The sequence below is a fragment of the Schistocerca serialis genome, chromosome 2, assembly GCF_023864345.2.
Source record: "Schistocerca serialis cubense isolate TAMUIC-IGC-003099 chromosome 2, iqSchSeri2.2, whole genome shotgun sequence".
Classification (NCBI taxonomy): domain Eukaryota; kingdom Metazoa; phylum Arthropoda; class Insecta; order Orthoptera; family Acrididae; genus Schistocerca; species Schistocerca serialis.
This window is the reverse complement of record NC_064639.1, coordinates 689875171-689891445: the sequence shown is the minus strand read 5'-3', so window position 1 is coordinate 689891445 and position 16275 is coordinate 689875171. Positions and strand designations below refer to the sequence as shown.

Genomic DNA, 16275 nt, shown 5'->3' with positions numbered 1-16275 from the left:
TATCCAACCATCCTGATTTATGTTTCCCTAACTTATTTCAGTGAAATGATTCCTTTGAAAAGGCCACAATTAAGTCTCTGCCCCAACATTTTCCAGTCTTACCTTGTACTGCATCTGTGATGACATCATCAATGATATAATTTAATGTAATGTTAAACAGTCAGAAGTACAGGAAAGAATAACAATATTATGAGGAGGATGGATCATTACTCATCATATAGAGGAGACATGGAGTTGCAGAGAGCCACAACAAAAAGACTGGTCACAGTGGCCAGAGACAGTGTTCTCTGTGTGTGTGTGTGTGTGTGTGTGTGTGTTTGATCACAAGCATGGAAAAGCAGCTAATAACCAGCACTTTGTAAACTATAATTGTATGTAATAAGTATTTTGGACCTCCACCATATTAAATTTAAATCCTGCATACGTGTTCTTTGCTATATATAAATACAATGCCTGACCAAACGTTAAGCACCCAGAAAGGGAGGAGGAAATGAAATGAGACTTTAGGGGTTAAGAGCTTCTGTGATATCAACTCATATTTACAAAGAACTTGGCAGTATGAGTCCAATTATCATTATGATGTTGCATCCCTCATGGCCTGGATGCACACACTAATTTGGTTGAGAAGGGTGTCGTAAAGCCATCCTGAGGTAATAAGCCATCCTGAGGTAATCTGCCCCACAGCTCTTGTATCTGCCCCTTGATATCTTGGATAATGGCACTGGGACTGAGTTAATGTCCTAATTAGTTCCATGTATGTTCTGTTGGGGACAGATCTGGGGATATTATTGGCCATGGGAGTATCTCAACATCATGCAGATATTTCATAGATGCCCATGTTGTGTGGACAAGCATAGTCCTGTTGAAAATTGCCTTTCAGAGTTTCTTCAAAACTTTCCAGCAATGATTTGAAGTTGTATCAGATGGCTCTCCACAACATGACACCAGGAGCAACACTACTGTGTGTGTCTAAAACACTGGTATGAAGTACCTCTCCTAAGGTTACCCCCATGCTTGCAGATGATGGTCGTCAAGGGTAGTGCAGAGGTGTTTTGTCGCTGAGCACAAAGTGATACCATTCAATGGCAGTCCATGCTTCACAGTCATGGCACCCTTCAAAATGCAGCCATTTGTGTTGTGATGCTAACGGCAGCTAGCACTCTGGTTAGTAATTCTCTAGTCCTGCTGCTGCTGCTTGTCTCTGCCCAATGGGGTTTGACCTCCCTTTCTAAATTGTTTCCATAGAATGAGCCTTTTGGCAAATAACTCCCTCCCTAGTATCTCTGACATGGGTTCCTCTCAGGCCCCTCTCCTCCCCCTCCCCCTTTCCCTCTTGTTAGGTCACTAGCACAAATAGTCAGTCTGTGGGGTGGAGCTGTTATGTAACTATCTCACTGAGCCTCCTACAACACAGGGAATCATTCCTGGTACCTGAGCTATTCACCACCTCGTGTATGCCTAGGAGAGGTTGCTTATCTTTTGGGGTCATTGGAAATCCCAGCAACGACCATCACACCAGGCAGCCCTTGCTGTGGCTGGGTGTTGCAGCAGTGTGAGTCCCTGATTGGAGTGGGTGGTAACAGTCCAGACACTCTGCATGTGAAGCATGCTAAGCTTCATACTTCTGGCTGCTCTTCTGCAGTCGTCTCGTCAGACAGCAATCATTCTCTCTCTGCTCCTACTTTTGTGCCCTCGGCCTTCCCCTCCCTGGCCATCCACTGAGAGGAAGGCTGGACCTGCCAGTGTGGGGTGAAAACCTTTTTCCATTACTTGGTTTGTTCCAGGATAGATGGGGAGACTTTTGCTGCTGCCAAACCCCTTTTTTTTTACATATCAAAGATAAGTTTGGTGAAGTTGACTCACTTACTGAGATGCCATCTGGTTCCCTCCTGATTAAAACCTCTTCTGCCAGTCACTCAGCTTCCCTTTGTGTTAGCTGCAAATGCTTAGGAGACATACCAGTGAGCATCACTCCTTAAATATGATCCAGAGCATTATCTTGTGTAGGGATCTCCTCCTCCAATCTGACAAGAAACTCAAGATTAATCTGGCACAGTACAGTTTTCATTTTGTCCGGTGAGTCAAGAGAGATCGTAAGGACAATCTCACTGATACCAGCACTTTCATCCTGATTTTTAAGGAGGATAACCTTCTGGAAAAGTCAAAGTTATGGTTTACCATTGCAGCGTGAAGCTCTGTACCTCATCTCCTGTGCATTGTTTCTGGTGTTTCTGTTTGGTCACATGTCTTCACGATGAATCCTGTTTGCAACAACTGCAGCCACCCTCTCCATATGGGGAGTACTTGCTGCAAAACATAGCCCCATTGCTGATGATCAAATAACTTCAGGCTGTTCTCCTCACATTGATCAGTTAGTTTATATACAATATAGAGTCCTGCACATATTTTCCTATAAACTCAGTGCAATGTTTTTAAATGGCAGAGAATGGTCTAGGCTGACTCTCAAGTATTTTGGGTTGGTGCAGTGGTGTAGTCTAACCCACCTCCATTCTGTTTCCAACTGTCTTGTGACTTCTGTGTTACGCAGGTGAAATGTGCATACTTGAGTTTTTCCTGCATAAGGTCACAGAAAATTGTCCACACAGTAGTCCCCAAAGGTTTCCAAGGCCTCTGTCAGTTTTCTTTCAATCTCTTCAAGTGTTGTTTCCTGAGCAGCGATGGTAGTGTCATCTGCATATATGAATCTTTTTATTTCCAGTTGGTGTAGTTGGTCATTTGTGTACGAATTGTACAGAACAGGATAAAGAATGCTCCCTTGTGGTAATCCATTCTTTTGGTTCCTCCGTCTTCGATTCTGCAGCATGCGTCTTAACATGTAGGAAAGTTGGATGCCATTCGTTATTTCATACACATCAGAGAGGGTTACAGTCAGCCACTTGCTAGCCACTACTACTTCCAGCACAATGCTTGTGACCAGGGTAGTCTGCTCCAGTGCTTCTCCTTAGAAGACAGACATGGGCTGAGCATTGAAAGTACTCTGTGTATTGGAAACATTATTGCTGATGGACAATACCATGGCTGTTGACATACTAACGTCTACCAGGTGCCAGCAGAGGCGACGGCCTCGCCCACATACAATGCTCTCATAGGTGACAGTGACACTGCAATCAAAGGGACTATGCTGCATCTGCAAGTCACATGTTCACCAAGCGATATTTGATATCCTTCCACTTGCAGCCTACTCGAGATGTGGCTTGATTGCTAGCAAAGAGCATACGCTCAGTCTCTGGGCATAACACTGGCTGTGATCAGCAGCTCATCATTCAGAGCTACCCAGATGGGCCCAGTCCGGGTGGCCAAACCTACACCATGGTGCAATGTCACTCCAGCAGCCACCAGGGATTCCACTCCACATCAAAGACACCAAGCCACCAGTTGACTCTCTCAGGGTCTTTGCCTCCTGTGATGCTGACCTTCACAGGACTCAGTGCCACTGAACCATTAGTGCTTCTGTGGAAACTAAACTGTGTACTTGTGACTAGTGGTGGCTAACATGACCAACATGACTACAAAATTTGATTGTGCCGTACTAATATCAGATCAGGACAATCTTTTAGTTGTGTTGCTCAAACTCTGCCTTATATTGAATTATGCTTTGGTGTGTTGTGCAAATAAAACTGTACTTAATTGCTACCTTGGAATTGTCATTCAATCATCAACTGTTTGCATGCATACTGTGAAGTACATAAAATTTGTGCTTGTAGGTGAGGCCAGCACCTCTGGTGGTATCTGCTAGAGGTTAGCATGCCAGCAGGCTTGTTATTGTCCATCAGCAGTAATGTTTCTATAACACATGGAGTACTTGCAATGCTCAGTGCACTACTGTCTCCAATGGAAAAGTGCCTGTGGCACTGTGACAGATTACCTGCTGATTGCAGACAATTGTGCTGAAAGAAGAAGTGGCTGGTGAGCAGCTGGTTATAAGAGAGGTCAACAACGACTGCAGCAGTTATTAATATCCTTTACAAACCACCTTCAATGTGTTGCGTCAAATTTGGTATCTCACTACAGCACAGGTTCCCTTGTCTGAAACCTGTTTGTTCAGGGATAAGTTTTGTATTGATTTTGGATGCTGTTCTTTGCACAATTATCCTCTAAAATAGCTTTTATAGGGGGCAGGTTAAGGAAAAAAGGTGGAATTTTGTTGGCTCAGTTGGTGCTTACCAGACTTTAGTTGTGTTACTACTTAATCCTTCCATCACAGTTTTGAAATCTGAAATTTTTCCAAACATCCATTCATCATCTGCACTATCCATTCATCAGTTCTTGAGCCAAACTGTTGTATTTGGTCAGTTAGTATGTTAAGGAGCCCGCTGCTATATTTCTTTTCTGTTTTCTTACTGTTCTTCTCAGTTTTTCAATGAGAGATTTGACCTCTCCTTTGGTACTTTCCTTGAGATTCAGCCTAGTTGCCTTCTGTCTTGTCTCTTGATTCAGTGGCCATTTGAGTGGCATTTGTGCTCAATGGTAGACTTGCAGGATCGTAGGTAATGTTTTTTATCAGTTTCCACACTCTTCAACTGTTCTGTTTCATGCCCAGATCAGTTGAAAATATTGTAAGGATTATAGCCTCTTTGCCATCTGCCACTGTTAAATGATGGTCTGAGTTTTGGGTCACATAAAAAGCTTCAGTCCCTCTCTTTTGGTCCAACTTTCTAGTTCTTTCCCATTTTTTATCAATCAAGTTATATCCCCAGCTGACATTTTGACCATTAAAATCTCCAAATAAATCTTGAAGTTTTCATTTTGAAAATTTGGCATGTGGAAGATAAAATCAATATTAGATGGTTTTTACACTGGCATAATAGTACACAACTGCAGCTCAGTTGTTAAAATGCAATGTTGTTTATGTCCATGATACTTATTGACATAATCTCTGTATCTGGTCTTACAAAGATAGGCTACCATATTGTTCATTAGGGCACTGTAATACCACTTTCTTCCCTTCAGTTTTTGGTCATTGGTCATTTACTCCTCTGTGCATTTCTGGCAATGCTAAAATGTCCAATGAATGTTGTTTTCCGTAATCTGATGGTAACATTTCTTTCTCTTTTGACAGTCCTTCAATATTCAATGAAGTTTTCAATATTTTTGGTCTTGAAAAGGACCAGTTGAGTGTCTCTATTGTCATCCTCTGATGTTACTTTTCCCACATTATATCCTGCAAACCATGGATGAAGGGCAACAGGCCGATTTAATATTCCTACTTTTCGAAAAGTGTTTTACATGGTGCACCACTGCAGACTGTTAATGTAGGTACGAGTATACAGTATAGGTTTCCACATACGTGAGTGGCTCAAAGACTTCATAAGTGATAAGACACAGTATGTTGTCCTCAACAGTGAGTGTTCCTCACAGACAAGGGTATTGTCAGGAGGCACCAGGGAAATGTGATAGCACTGCTATTAGTCCCTATATACATAAATGGTCTAATAGACAGGGTGAGCAGCAATCTGTGGCTGTTTGCTGATGATGCTGTAGTGTAAGGGAAGGTGTTGTCATTGAGTGACCATATGAGGATACAAGATGACTTAGACAAAATTTCTGTCGGCGTGACGAATGGCAACTAGCTCTAAATGTATAAGGATGTAAGTTAATGCAAGTGAGTAAGAAAAACAATCTCCTAACATTCGAATGCAGCCTTAGTAATGTGCTGCTTGACACAGTCACGTTGGTATCTGGGTGTAACACTGCAAAATGAAATGAAATGGAATGAGCATATAAGGACTGCAGTCAGGAAAGTGAATGGTTGACTTCAGTTTATTGGAAGAATTTTAAGAAAGTGTGGTTCATCTGTAATGGAGACCACGTGTAGAACATTAGTGTGACCCATTCTTGAGTACTGCTGAAGTGTTTGGTACCCCCACCAGGTCAGATCAAAGAAAGACATTGAAGCAGTGCAGAGGCGGGCTCCTAGATTTGTTAGCAATGGATTTGATCAGCATGCAAGGATTACAGAGATGCTCTGGAAGCTCAGATGGGAATCCATGGAGGAAAGACAATGTTCTTTTCAAGGAATACCACTGAGAAAATATATAGAGAACCGGCATTAGCAGCTGACTGTAGAACAATTCAACTGCCACCAACATACGTTTTGTGCGAGGACCACAGAGATTAGAGTTCATATGGAGGCATATAGGGAGTCAGCCCCCAGCCCTCTCTCTATTTTACGAGTGGAGCAGCAAAGGCAATGACTAGTAAAAGTACAGGTACCCTCCGTCAAGCACCATATGGTGACTTGCAGAGTATGCATACTGATGTAGATGTCGATCAGATGTTTCTTTGTGGTGAGATGCAATGATAACATCATAAATGGGGTGAGTAAATTGGACAGCACCTTGCTGACATCCTAACTGTGAAACATTTCAGATCTGTAGAAGATAAATATACACAATGAGCAAAAACCTTGTGCTGGAAAATGGGATCAAAACCCTCATACTTATTTTTGGTGGGAAGTGCACTTTCATTTGGAACAATCTTAGTACACATCACCAAATATTGCCTCAAAGTTAAGACTTTCATACTTAACAGAGGTTCTCCTACAAAGCTTGTGGACATTACCTGTGAAAAACATGGCAGGGAGGACCTGTGTTTAATTTTGAAGACATGCAGAGGTAATAGTGGTGAGCTTGAACTTTCAACTGGTGCACGGGCCATGGGTAGGTAATGTTGCTGGTGGCACAGAGGCAGGGGTCTGGATTTGTGTCTTGATGTAGTGCATAGATTTAATTTGTAAGTTATGATTATACCCCACTGAAGGGTAAAAATACATCATCTCAGTACACAGAAGATATACAGCACCATGCTGCCACAGACTCTGTTAGATGATTCCTGGGTACATTTAGAGTTGAAATAGGTATCTTGCTGTTTATAAGTCTTACCTGCACTCGTGTTGCAACATGCTGATTTCCAGTTTCCACAAGTGTACTGAAGTCTCAGTCCAGTCCCTTGCTACTGTTCAAGCCATTACTGCAACACTTCAGAGAAGAGAGACATAGTATTACCACAGCTCTGCTACTGTCATCTTCCCTTTACCCACAAAAACAGTGGTGCTATCACAAACTGTCTTCTGTTGACAAAGACACAGGTCATGAATAATGTGACTGGACTCAAAATAAGATTATGCAGATACGTCACTCTGTGTGGTATACTATCATTGGTCCACATCATCATCACTGACAAGAGTCTGTTTACCCATTGCTGAGTGTCATGTCATTTCTTCATTAATTTGTTAAGTACCTAAATCTTCTACTGGACATTTCCCTCTGCAGTGATCATCAGCTCTTCTCAATGTCAATGTAATGTGGAGAGGTAGGCCAGCAATCTTCTTCATTTGATCCACCCACTAACTTAATGACCTTCCGCATGTCCTGCCTTCAATTTTGCCTTGCAAGATGGCCATTCCTAAATTATCTCCCTCTCTTCTCAAAATATGCCCAAGGAACTCAAAATAACTTTGACTGACATGGGAATATAAACTACTTGTGAAGCTAAGTTCTTCTATAAAGGAAGCATTGGTTCTTCTTTCTGTGCATGGTATGCATAACATCTTCCTCCATATTACATTTTGAAGGCATCAGTTTGGCTCTTGTCACCAGCTTTCATGGTCCAAATCTCGCAACTCTACAATAAAAGAGGGAACACCAATGATTCCACCTGTCACAACTTCAGTGTTTTGGACATTGCTTAGTTTTGCCAGGTCTTTAACCATTAAAGCTTGGCCAAGGATGATTTATCATTTTATTTCTTTATCACAGTTTCCTGTGTCATTGATAAGAGATCCTAGGTATACGAAGTCATTCACTACCTCCAAATCCTTTAAATAGCTTGTAAGTTAAATTTGATCTACATGTTGTCAGTTAACAACCATTACTTTGGTATTTTTCATATTTATCTCTAGAATGAAATTTAAACTAATTTTATTCACTCCGGAGAATAGATAACTAAGTTCTTCCTCACTTTCTGCAATGAGAGGAGTATCACCAGCAAAGCACTGATTGTTGATTTTCGTGCTGCCAAATAACAATTCAATCATCCCAGTAAAAATGTAACCCCAGATGACATACTCTGCATAGATATTATAGAACTAAGATGACAACAGACAATCCTTTCAGATTCCATTTGTCATATCACACACTCTGAGCTTTCATCATCCACATTTGTGGTTGCAGTGTGACTGTCATAAACACCTTTTAGTAATGATACTAGGTGTCTGCAGTGCTGTTTTTCTGTGGGAACGCTGGGGGGATGCATACCCCTAAACTTTTTGTCGACAGAATAATATTTTTACGATGTTGAGAACTTGGAAGAGTGCCAAAGATTTATTTCACGGACGTAAATTTTTTATTGCATTTTTTCGTGTCGGTAATTGCAATACAAATGATACCAGTGCAGTTTTTTGTGGGAAAAGCGATGTCATTGACTGTTTCAAGCATTTCGAAGCTGTGGCAACCGTTCTCGACAACTGAATCGCTGGCAGCCAGTTCGACGAGCATGTAGTGCCCTCACCCGCTAATAGTGGGGCCGATGGTAGTGCATATGCTCAAACACCGAGGTACCGATGAGGTCTCTACAGTCCCGCTACGATGATCCTTCGCGATTCATTGCCATCTTTGTTTTGTCATTCTTTATTCGTTTGTGTTTGCTGTTCCATTCCCGTCGGTTGTGTGAAGTTTTACAGTATGTCCTGTCTTTCGTTGCAACTTGTAAGTTAAGTTGGAGGTGAGAAATGAGCAGAAAACTAACAAACTATTTTATTTGTTCTCCTGCATCTAAAAAACCAAAAACTGTCAATAATTTGTGTGCAAGTGAAAAGCCAGGAAGTTCAACATCAAAGGATGACGAAAGTGAAACTGTAAACTTGAGCACTGAACCTATGTGTGAAAATGCAGTGACCGAATGTGTGCATGGCAGAAAATTAAATGATCATCCAGAATGTTGGACTCAGGAACAATAAATAACATTTTGCGAGTAAAATGACTGGTTGATCATTTCAAACAAAAAATTTGGCTGCAGAATTTGCAAAGAAGTAGGAAGCTTTGGAGTAGAAAGAAATAAACATTGCACAGCCTTGGGCTACAGTATTTTTCTTTTTTAATTAATTTTTTTTTTTTTTTTTAGTTTGACATGTTGATGACATGGCTAAAAGCAGACGGGTGGTATCCCATGCTTCAATTATAAGTAATTTTCACTGCATTAATCAAATGTCGGAGTACCCTCAAACTTTTTTTTTTAGAAAAAAAGCACTGGGTGTCTTGGAACCCCGAACTCATTGAACACATGCCACAACTTGTTCCATATGACACAAAGCCAAAGGCCTTTTTATAATTTAGGAAACAAATGAAGGCAGGGACACCATAACTCAAGACATTTTTCAGTTATCTGCATCAAATTCATTATTTCCTTTCTAGTTCCTTTACCTGTCACATAACCTCCTTGTTCAGAAGAAATCTGAGATTTCAGGAATTTCTTTAGGCATTCAGCTCTATCTGGATTTACACACAGGATTCTGCTATCATGTGATATTAATGCACAGTCAGGTAACTGGAGCAGTTTCTAACTGATCCTTTTTGTGCGGAGGAATTAGAACAGACGCAGTCCAGTCTTTAGGACATAACCAGCTTTCTGCACCATAATACATATTAAATGTAAATCATGTCTGCCTTCTTCTCACACCACAGCCAGAATTTCTCTGGAAATACCATCTGTACATCAGGTTTTGTTGTTTTCCAAATGATTGATAGCACTTTCAATTTCACTGAATAGAATATCAGATTCTGTGTCTGATTCCATGCAAATATCTTCTTCCTTGATATTATTTCCTGTGCAATGCAGGGTTTTTCATTGTCCATTCCACCAGTTATAATTTCTTTCTTGTCACTGATAAGATTGCCATTTATATCTTCTATCACCCATATGCATGGTTTGAACTCTCAAGTAACACTGTTTTACCTTCCTGAAGAGGTCAGGCATTTGATTTACCTTTTTATGCTGGTCTGTTATGTCAAAAATACTGCTGAGATTCTGTGTCTTGTCAGCTCAGCAGTTGCACTGTATTTCATGGCAAAGTATTTTGTATGCTTCTTCAACCTGAGCAATTTGTATGCCACATTTCTTCAGTGTGCTTTCCTCTCTTTGATCAGTGGTAGATCAGTTTCATAATCCAGGGCTTCATTAAAGGAATATTAGTAATCTGTTCGAGTGGAGAAGAACTGATTAATTCCTTCACTCTGTCCCACGTTGGGGGGCTACTTCATCCTCTGTTACTTGCTGGGGTAGGGTCTCATTCTTTCTCCAAACTCTTTGAGACTGTTTTTGTCTGTTATACAAACCTATCTTATTCTTTTCCTTTTGATCAATTTCAGCTCTATCTGGATTTACAGGAGTAGCATAGGATGGTCACTGCCACAATCTGCACCATGATAGATCTTGCAATCCAGGACTAAAGTATACCAATGCCAGCTGACCAACACAAAATTAGTCAGATTTCTAACAGTATCACCAGGAGAAATCCACTTGTAGCAATGCTGTGGATGATGTTGGAAAAGGGTAGTACAGGCAGCAAAGTTATTAATCATTCAAGATTTCTGTAGCTGCTCCTCCCATTTCTTCTTAGTACACAAGTCACAAAGGCCAACCACAGGTCTCATGTGTTCGTTGTCTATAGTTTCATCTATCTTCACACTAAAATCACCTCCACAACTAATATTTCCTTTTTTTGGTATCTTTCTGATGATATGTTCTAGCAGCTCTAAAAATTCATTAGTTTCTATGCTCGATGAAGCTTCAGTGGAAGACAGAACTGAAAAATTCTGATACTGCAAAAAAAGAGAAGTACTCTTCTTAATGGGAACTATTCTATCATGAACAGACTCATAACAAATAACAGCATTACCAAGGCTATTAGGAATGTACTTAGAATGGTAATTATTTTCACTAGTGCCCTTCAAAATAGTGAAATATGGCACTATATGTCAGATAACATGTAAAATATCACAAAGTATTATTAGAAAATCACTCAAATTGAAATGGATGTTATGTTGTCGTCATCATCATTGACATCTAAGTCACTGAATGTCAAATAAAAAGACACTTATGGTGGCCAAATAATCCCTTATGGGGCCTGCCAGCCAATAATACCATAGGATCATTTCATTCCATTTCAATTCTTTCATTTCATTTCATAGTCTGTTGAGGTGATCCTGCAAGAAACTTAATCTGTTTATCCTGTTTCAATTGTTGCACATAAAGACCACATTTATGAAAACAAAAACAGTAAGAATACATGCAAAGCTTCTCCTGCTTTAAAGCGCACTACAAAAATATATGAGGGTTGGAACTTAAATAGTGGCAACTATTTATTCACAACGGATACAAAAGAGTAAGGCGTTTGCACTTGTTACTGTCCTTCAAAGTAGTCACCAGCATTGTGTAGAGCCCACTGCCAGTGACGTGGAAGGCATAATACACTGTTAGCAGAGCTTGTTCTGTTGATGGTGTGAATGGAGCAGTCTACTGCCTGTCATATCTCTGTAACAGTTGTGAAGCGAATGTCACAAAGTTCATCTTCAGAAACAAGTCAAAGTCAGAAGTCCAGGGAGTATGGTGGATGGTACACCACTTCCCAGTCCCATCAGCTGAACAGAGCAGCCACAGCTTGTGCTGTATGTGCCACGCTTTGTCGTGCAAAATGATGGGTGGGTTGCCCAGAAAGTGTTGCTGCTTCTTTTGCAAAGTTGGTCACAGGTGATGCTCCAAAATGAACAGTAATACGACTTAAGTCCTTGTGACTTTGATTTGATTCCAAAGATTAAGGAACCATTTCGTGGCATTTGCTTCAGAACTGTCCAGAGATTTGAGAGGGAGTAGACCACTCCATCTGCACCATCAACAGAATAGGCTCTGCTAACGGTATACTACACCTTCCACATCGCTGGCAACGGGTTCTACACAATGCTGGTGCCTACTTTGAAGGACAGTAACAGGTGCAAACATGTAACTCTTTTGTATCGGTTGTGAATAAATAGTTGCCACTATTTAAATTTCAACCCTCGTAGTTATTTGGATGAGCTGAAGATCATCAGGCAACTGTATTGGCTTTGCTTTGTTTTGTGACACTTAAAATTGTATTATAATCCAATCATGTCATAATCTTTTGAATAAATTGCATCCAAGACAAATTCAATCAAGAAAATAAATTTGAAACAGAATTTCTGGTCAGTTTTTACCTACAGGAGATGAAATGTGCGGTACACATGCAAAAGTAAATGTGACACGTAACTTTTGGAATTAATAGTTCATTTCTGGGCAAGGAGAGATGAGTAGACTGGGGAAAGTTAAAAAGGAAGAGCAGGTCATTCACACCCCCGGATGAGAATGAGCCACCTTTAGTCATGGCAAGGGTAGGCAGTGTGTTGTATTCACTGAAGCAAATCTAGTGCCCAACGTCCAAAGTAACAGGAAGGCAACCCTCCCCCCCCCCCCCCCCTCTACCACCACAGAATAATCATTGCTGTACATGGCTCATATGCTTGCAACACATGTGCTCACTGGGGGTCATCTTTAAATCAGTTACTATAGGCAACAGATTAATACACATTTGTTTAAACAGTGTACACAGAATACTCAGCTTTGATTGCTGCTACATGTTTGGCACTGGAGTCCAAGTCCTATATGCTAACTAATCTAACAAATTGAAAGGAACCATCTAAACTATAGAGTTCTGTGTGAACTACTGTCTATGACAGTTACTAACTTCATTCTTTGAATCTGAATTTCTGGGACATTCAGCATTTAACTGCTGAATTTCCATGGACATTCAGCATTTAACTGCCTGGTGACCACTCATAACTAATGGTGTGCTATTATGGCAGCAACTGATAACTGAAACTACACAAGCTGGACAAGTGTATGTTGTGCATCTCCATTTGTCTGCCACTGGCAGAATGATTTCCATCTGTGCTCTACTGTGTGGAAGAGAAAAGTATTTACAGTTATCAGTGGTCTCTGTGGTGACTGACATCACTAGTGGCAGATGGATGTGATAATGTGGAGTATCCATAGTTGAAGCAAAAATTATTCCAGTATCTGAGAAGCGACTGCTTTTAACTTTGAGTCTCCTGGCCTGACAGTGTCTGCTTGCCCTCTGCTGATTTTGCTGTGTAGTGCTAAGTGCACAGCACAGAGAACTTTGAATAAATGTAAGACTGTCTTATAATGTGTAAATAATCTGATTACAGCACAAAATAATTTGTGAATGGAAACACTGTTGGACTCTAGTAAAAATTTTCTTTGCATAAGTACAGCTACTGGTAATGATAATCATTTGCGTACAACAGTTACTGGCTATTAAGTTTCAATGTTGCAGTCAATTTTACTGTGCCTGTTACCACATATGACCCACATTGATTTCTAGCCAAAACATGCTGTGAAAAAGGAATAGCACGCCATGAACAAATGTGCTTCATGTTGTATAACAGAGACTACTATTAATAGTAGTTAAGGAACTGGACTTGCAATTTGGTATAATGGGGTTCAGATCGCTGTCTGTGTTCTGAATTTAGGTTTCCTATGGTTTCACTTAAACAGTTAAGATTAATGCCACAATGCTTTCTCTGAAAAAGATACTGCTGATTTCTTTCCTCATCCTTATCCATTCCACACTTGTGTTCCATTTCTAGTGCTTTCTTTGTTGGTGGGTGTCAGTGGGTTTTAATACTTGATCTTCCTTCCTTTCCTCCACAGAAAAAAATATTGATCGCACTTGGTGTCAAACATTGGGTCCCTCTATATGAAAGACCTGGATCCTTACATCTCACAGACACTCCCTGCAGACTTCTTCATTCAGATACAGTTGCAGTATATGTACACTTAATAGAGAGGCATAAAAGGTTGAGTTTTCTTTGGATGGTTCTGCTAATTTAACGGGACTGTTTTTGCATAATAATCAAATACTATTATCTCTTTTGTATATCCCATTTTTATGTGTTTGGTATCTACATTATGTAATATAATTTAGTTGTCAAAGCTACCAAATCCTAATTTGATGCAAGGTCATAAATGTACAATAAAATGCAGAGCACAATAGCAATTTACTGCAAGTAGCCCTCATTTAGTGGTGATAAATGGACCTTCAAAATAATTTTTTTCTTTGAATCAGTTTTTACACTGATGGATCTAAGTGGGGGTGCATTATCTGATGCTCAGTTACATTTTCCAAATTTTACTTCAAGAAACAGTTCCCAGAGAAACTTTCTGTCTACCATGCAGAATTTTTTCTATCTTGATGGCACTGGAGCATAAGAGATGATATTGTAGCAAGAAATTTCTCATCTGCTCTGAGTCTGCAAGTTCCTTCTTTACATAAATTTTGGACAGTTGTATCCAACAGATAGGATGGACTAGGAGAAGGACATAATTATCTGCTGTGTGCCAGGCACTTAGGAATTAGGGAAAATGAACTTGCTGGTGTGGCCACAAAGGAGGCTTGCTCTCACTGACCAGCTTGTTGTTTTATCCTGCAAGTACTTTCTAAATATGTAACAAGGGACACCATGTGTTTATGGGAGCCTCAGTGACTGGAAGTGAGGAGTAATAAATAAGTTGTTGTTTGGGAAATCTACAATGTGACCATGGCTTACCTCCTTTCAGCCATGGCAAGCAGAAAAAGTAGGCCTTACGTAGCTAAGAATGGGGCATTGTCACAGTAATCTACGCAATTTTTAACCTATGCCAAATGGACTTATCAGTGTGTGAAACCATATTTTATTTGAGTGTGTTTTATCTTCTGTCCTGCATACCGCTCTGTATCTTCCACATGGCCCATCTACTATCCTCAATGGCAGTGAGGTGAATGTGGTAGAGGTTTTGTGTGTTGTCTGTGCTCCTTCCCAAAACACTGGGAGAGAGATTTGGGTGCATGGCTTTGTCACCCATTGCTGTTAAATGGTCATTTGGCAATGGTAATCTGTGCCACTTTTAAGTTTATTTGTCCTGTTACTTTATAATGGGTTGTGTCGACAATTATCCTTTGTTATTTTTATCTGTGTTTTGTGTTACTGCATTTTTTGACCTTCTTTAATCGGTGTCTTATAGAAGAGTGCTGATAACTCAGTAGTTCAGCATTCTAAAACCACAGCCATCATCATCATCATCATCATCATCATCTCCTTCAGTTAAAAGTCCTCAGATATTTTAATTTTTCCTGGTGTATTGTTGCTAGATTACAGTCTTTCCTTTCAAAATGTAGCACTATGACTGGAAAACAGAAAAATAAGTTGACAGTTCAGCCTATTGCAACATGGATCTATTTCAGCAGAAGGGTAATTTCTTCGAAAGCAAATAATTAGGTGGAATCGATTCTGTTGCTCCATATCAGAAGGATTTAGTTCTATAGTGTAAATTTCTGTCCTCTCTTTACACAATTGTTCTAAATAATAGGTATTTCACATATTTAGATTTCATTATTTGATTTTACTGAAACCATAATAATTTATTTGTGTTATAAAAATAACCAAAATGTGGCCAGTGCTTTACACTGAAAATCCTGTTTACTTGAACTTCTTGGATGCATTATGTATTACAATTTAGTAACTCAATTTATTTTTTAGGATATTAGGCGCCACTTGCGAGAAAAACGACCACCACAGCCTTCGTATGATGTCAGTAATGAGGATGAGGATGACAGTGAGACTCAGACCAAAGAGGATACTACCACAGAGAAGGATGATAATGATTATGGATTGCCAGCCATTCATATTCAATACGGGGAAGGTGCAAGTGTAAAGAAAGAAAACAACAACAGTAAACCTGCAGCAAGGCACAAACATCACCATGGACGAGGCAAGAAAAAACAGAAGCCAGTAACAGAGGCCTCTACTCTAAAATCACCTGCAGAACATAACATAGAGTCTGAGAGTGGTTCAGAAAGTGAGTCTCCTGGTGAATCACCATTTGATGAAAATTTATTTGATGAGAATGTTAAAGAAAATGAAAATTCTCCAGGCATATCACCCAACACACTCACGACTCACAGTCATGAATCAGCAGAGTTAAATTTTACATCTGAGAAATTTAATACTATATCTCAGTTTGCATTTGACCTGTCATCGCACAGAGATGTTGAAAACAGGTCAATACCAGCTTTACCAGAAGCTGAAATTCCATCACCTACAAAAGTTGATAACCCTTATAAGACTGACACTGTGGTTAATAATTCCACTGGAAAGAATGTAAGCACAACAAAGGTAAGTTTAT

The 16275-nt window shown here is 40.0% G+C and overlaps 1 protein-coding gene across 2 annotated transcripts in view; it reads left to right on the top strand.

Moving 5' to 3' along the window:
- LOC126457822 (extracellular sulfatase SULF-1 homolog) overlaps positions 1-16275 on the top strand; it is a 796827-nt gene that overhangs the window by 720410 nt on the left and 60142 nt on the right. For both annotated transcript variants that reach the window (XM_050094450.1, XM_050094449.1), the window contains exon 16: positions 15630-16265. In XM_050094450.1, coding sequence (XP_049950407.1) covers positions 15630-16265 — 636 coding nt within the window. The remainder of the gene's footprint in view (positions 1-15629; positions 16266-16275) is intronic.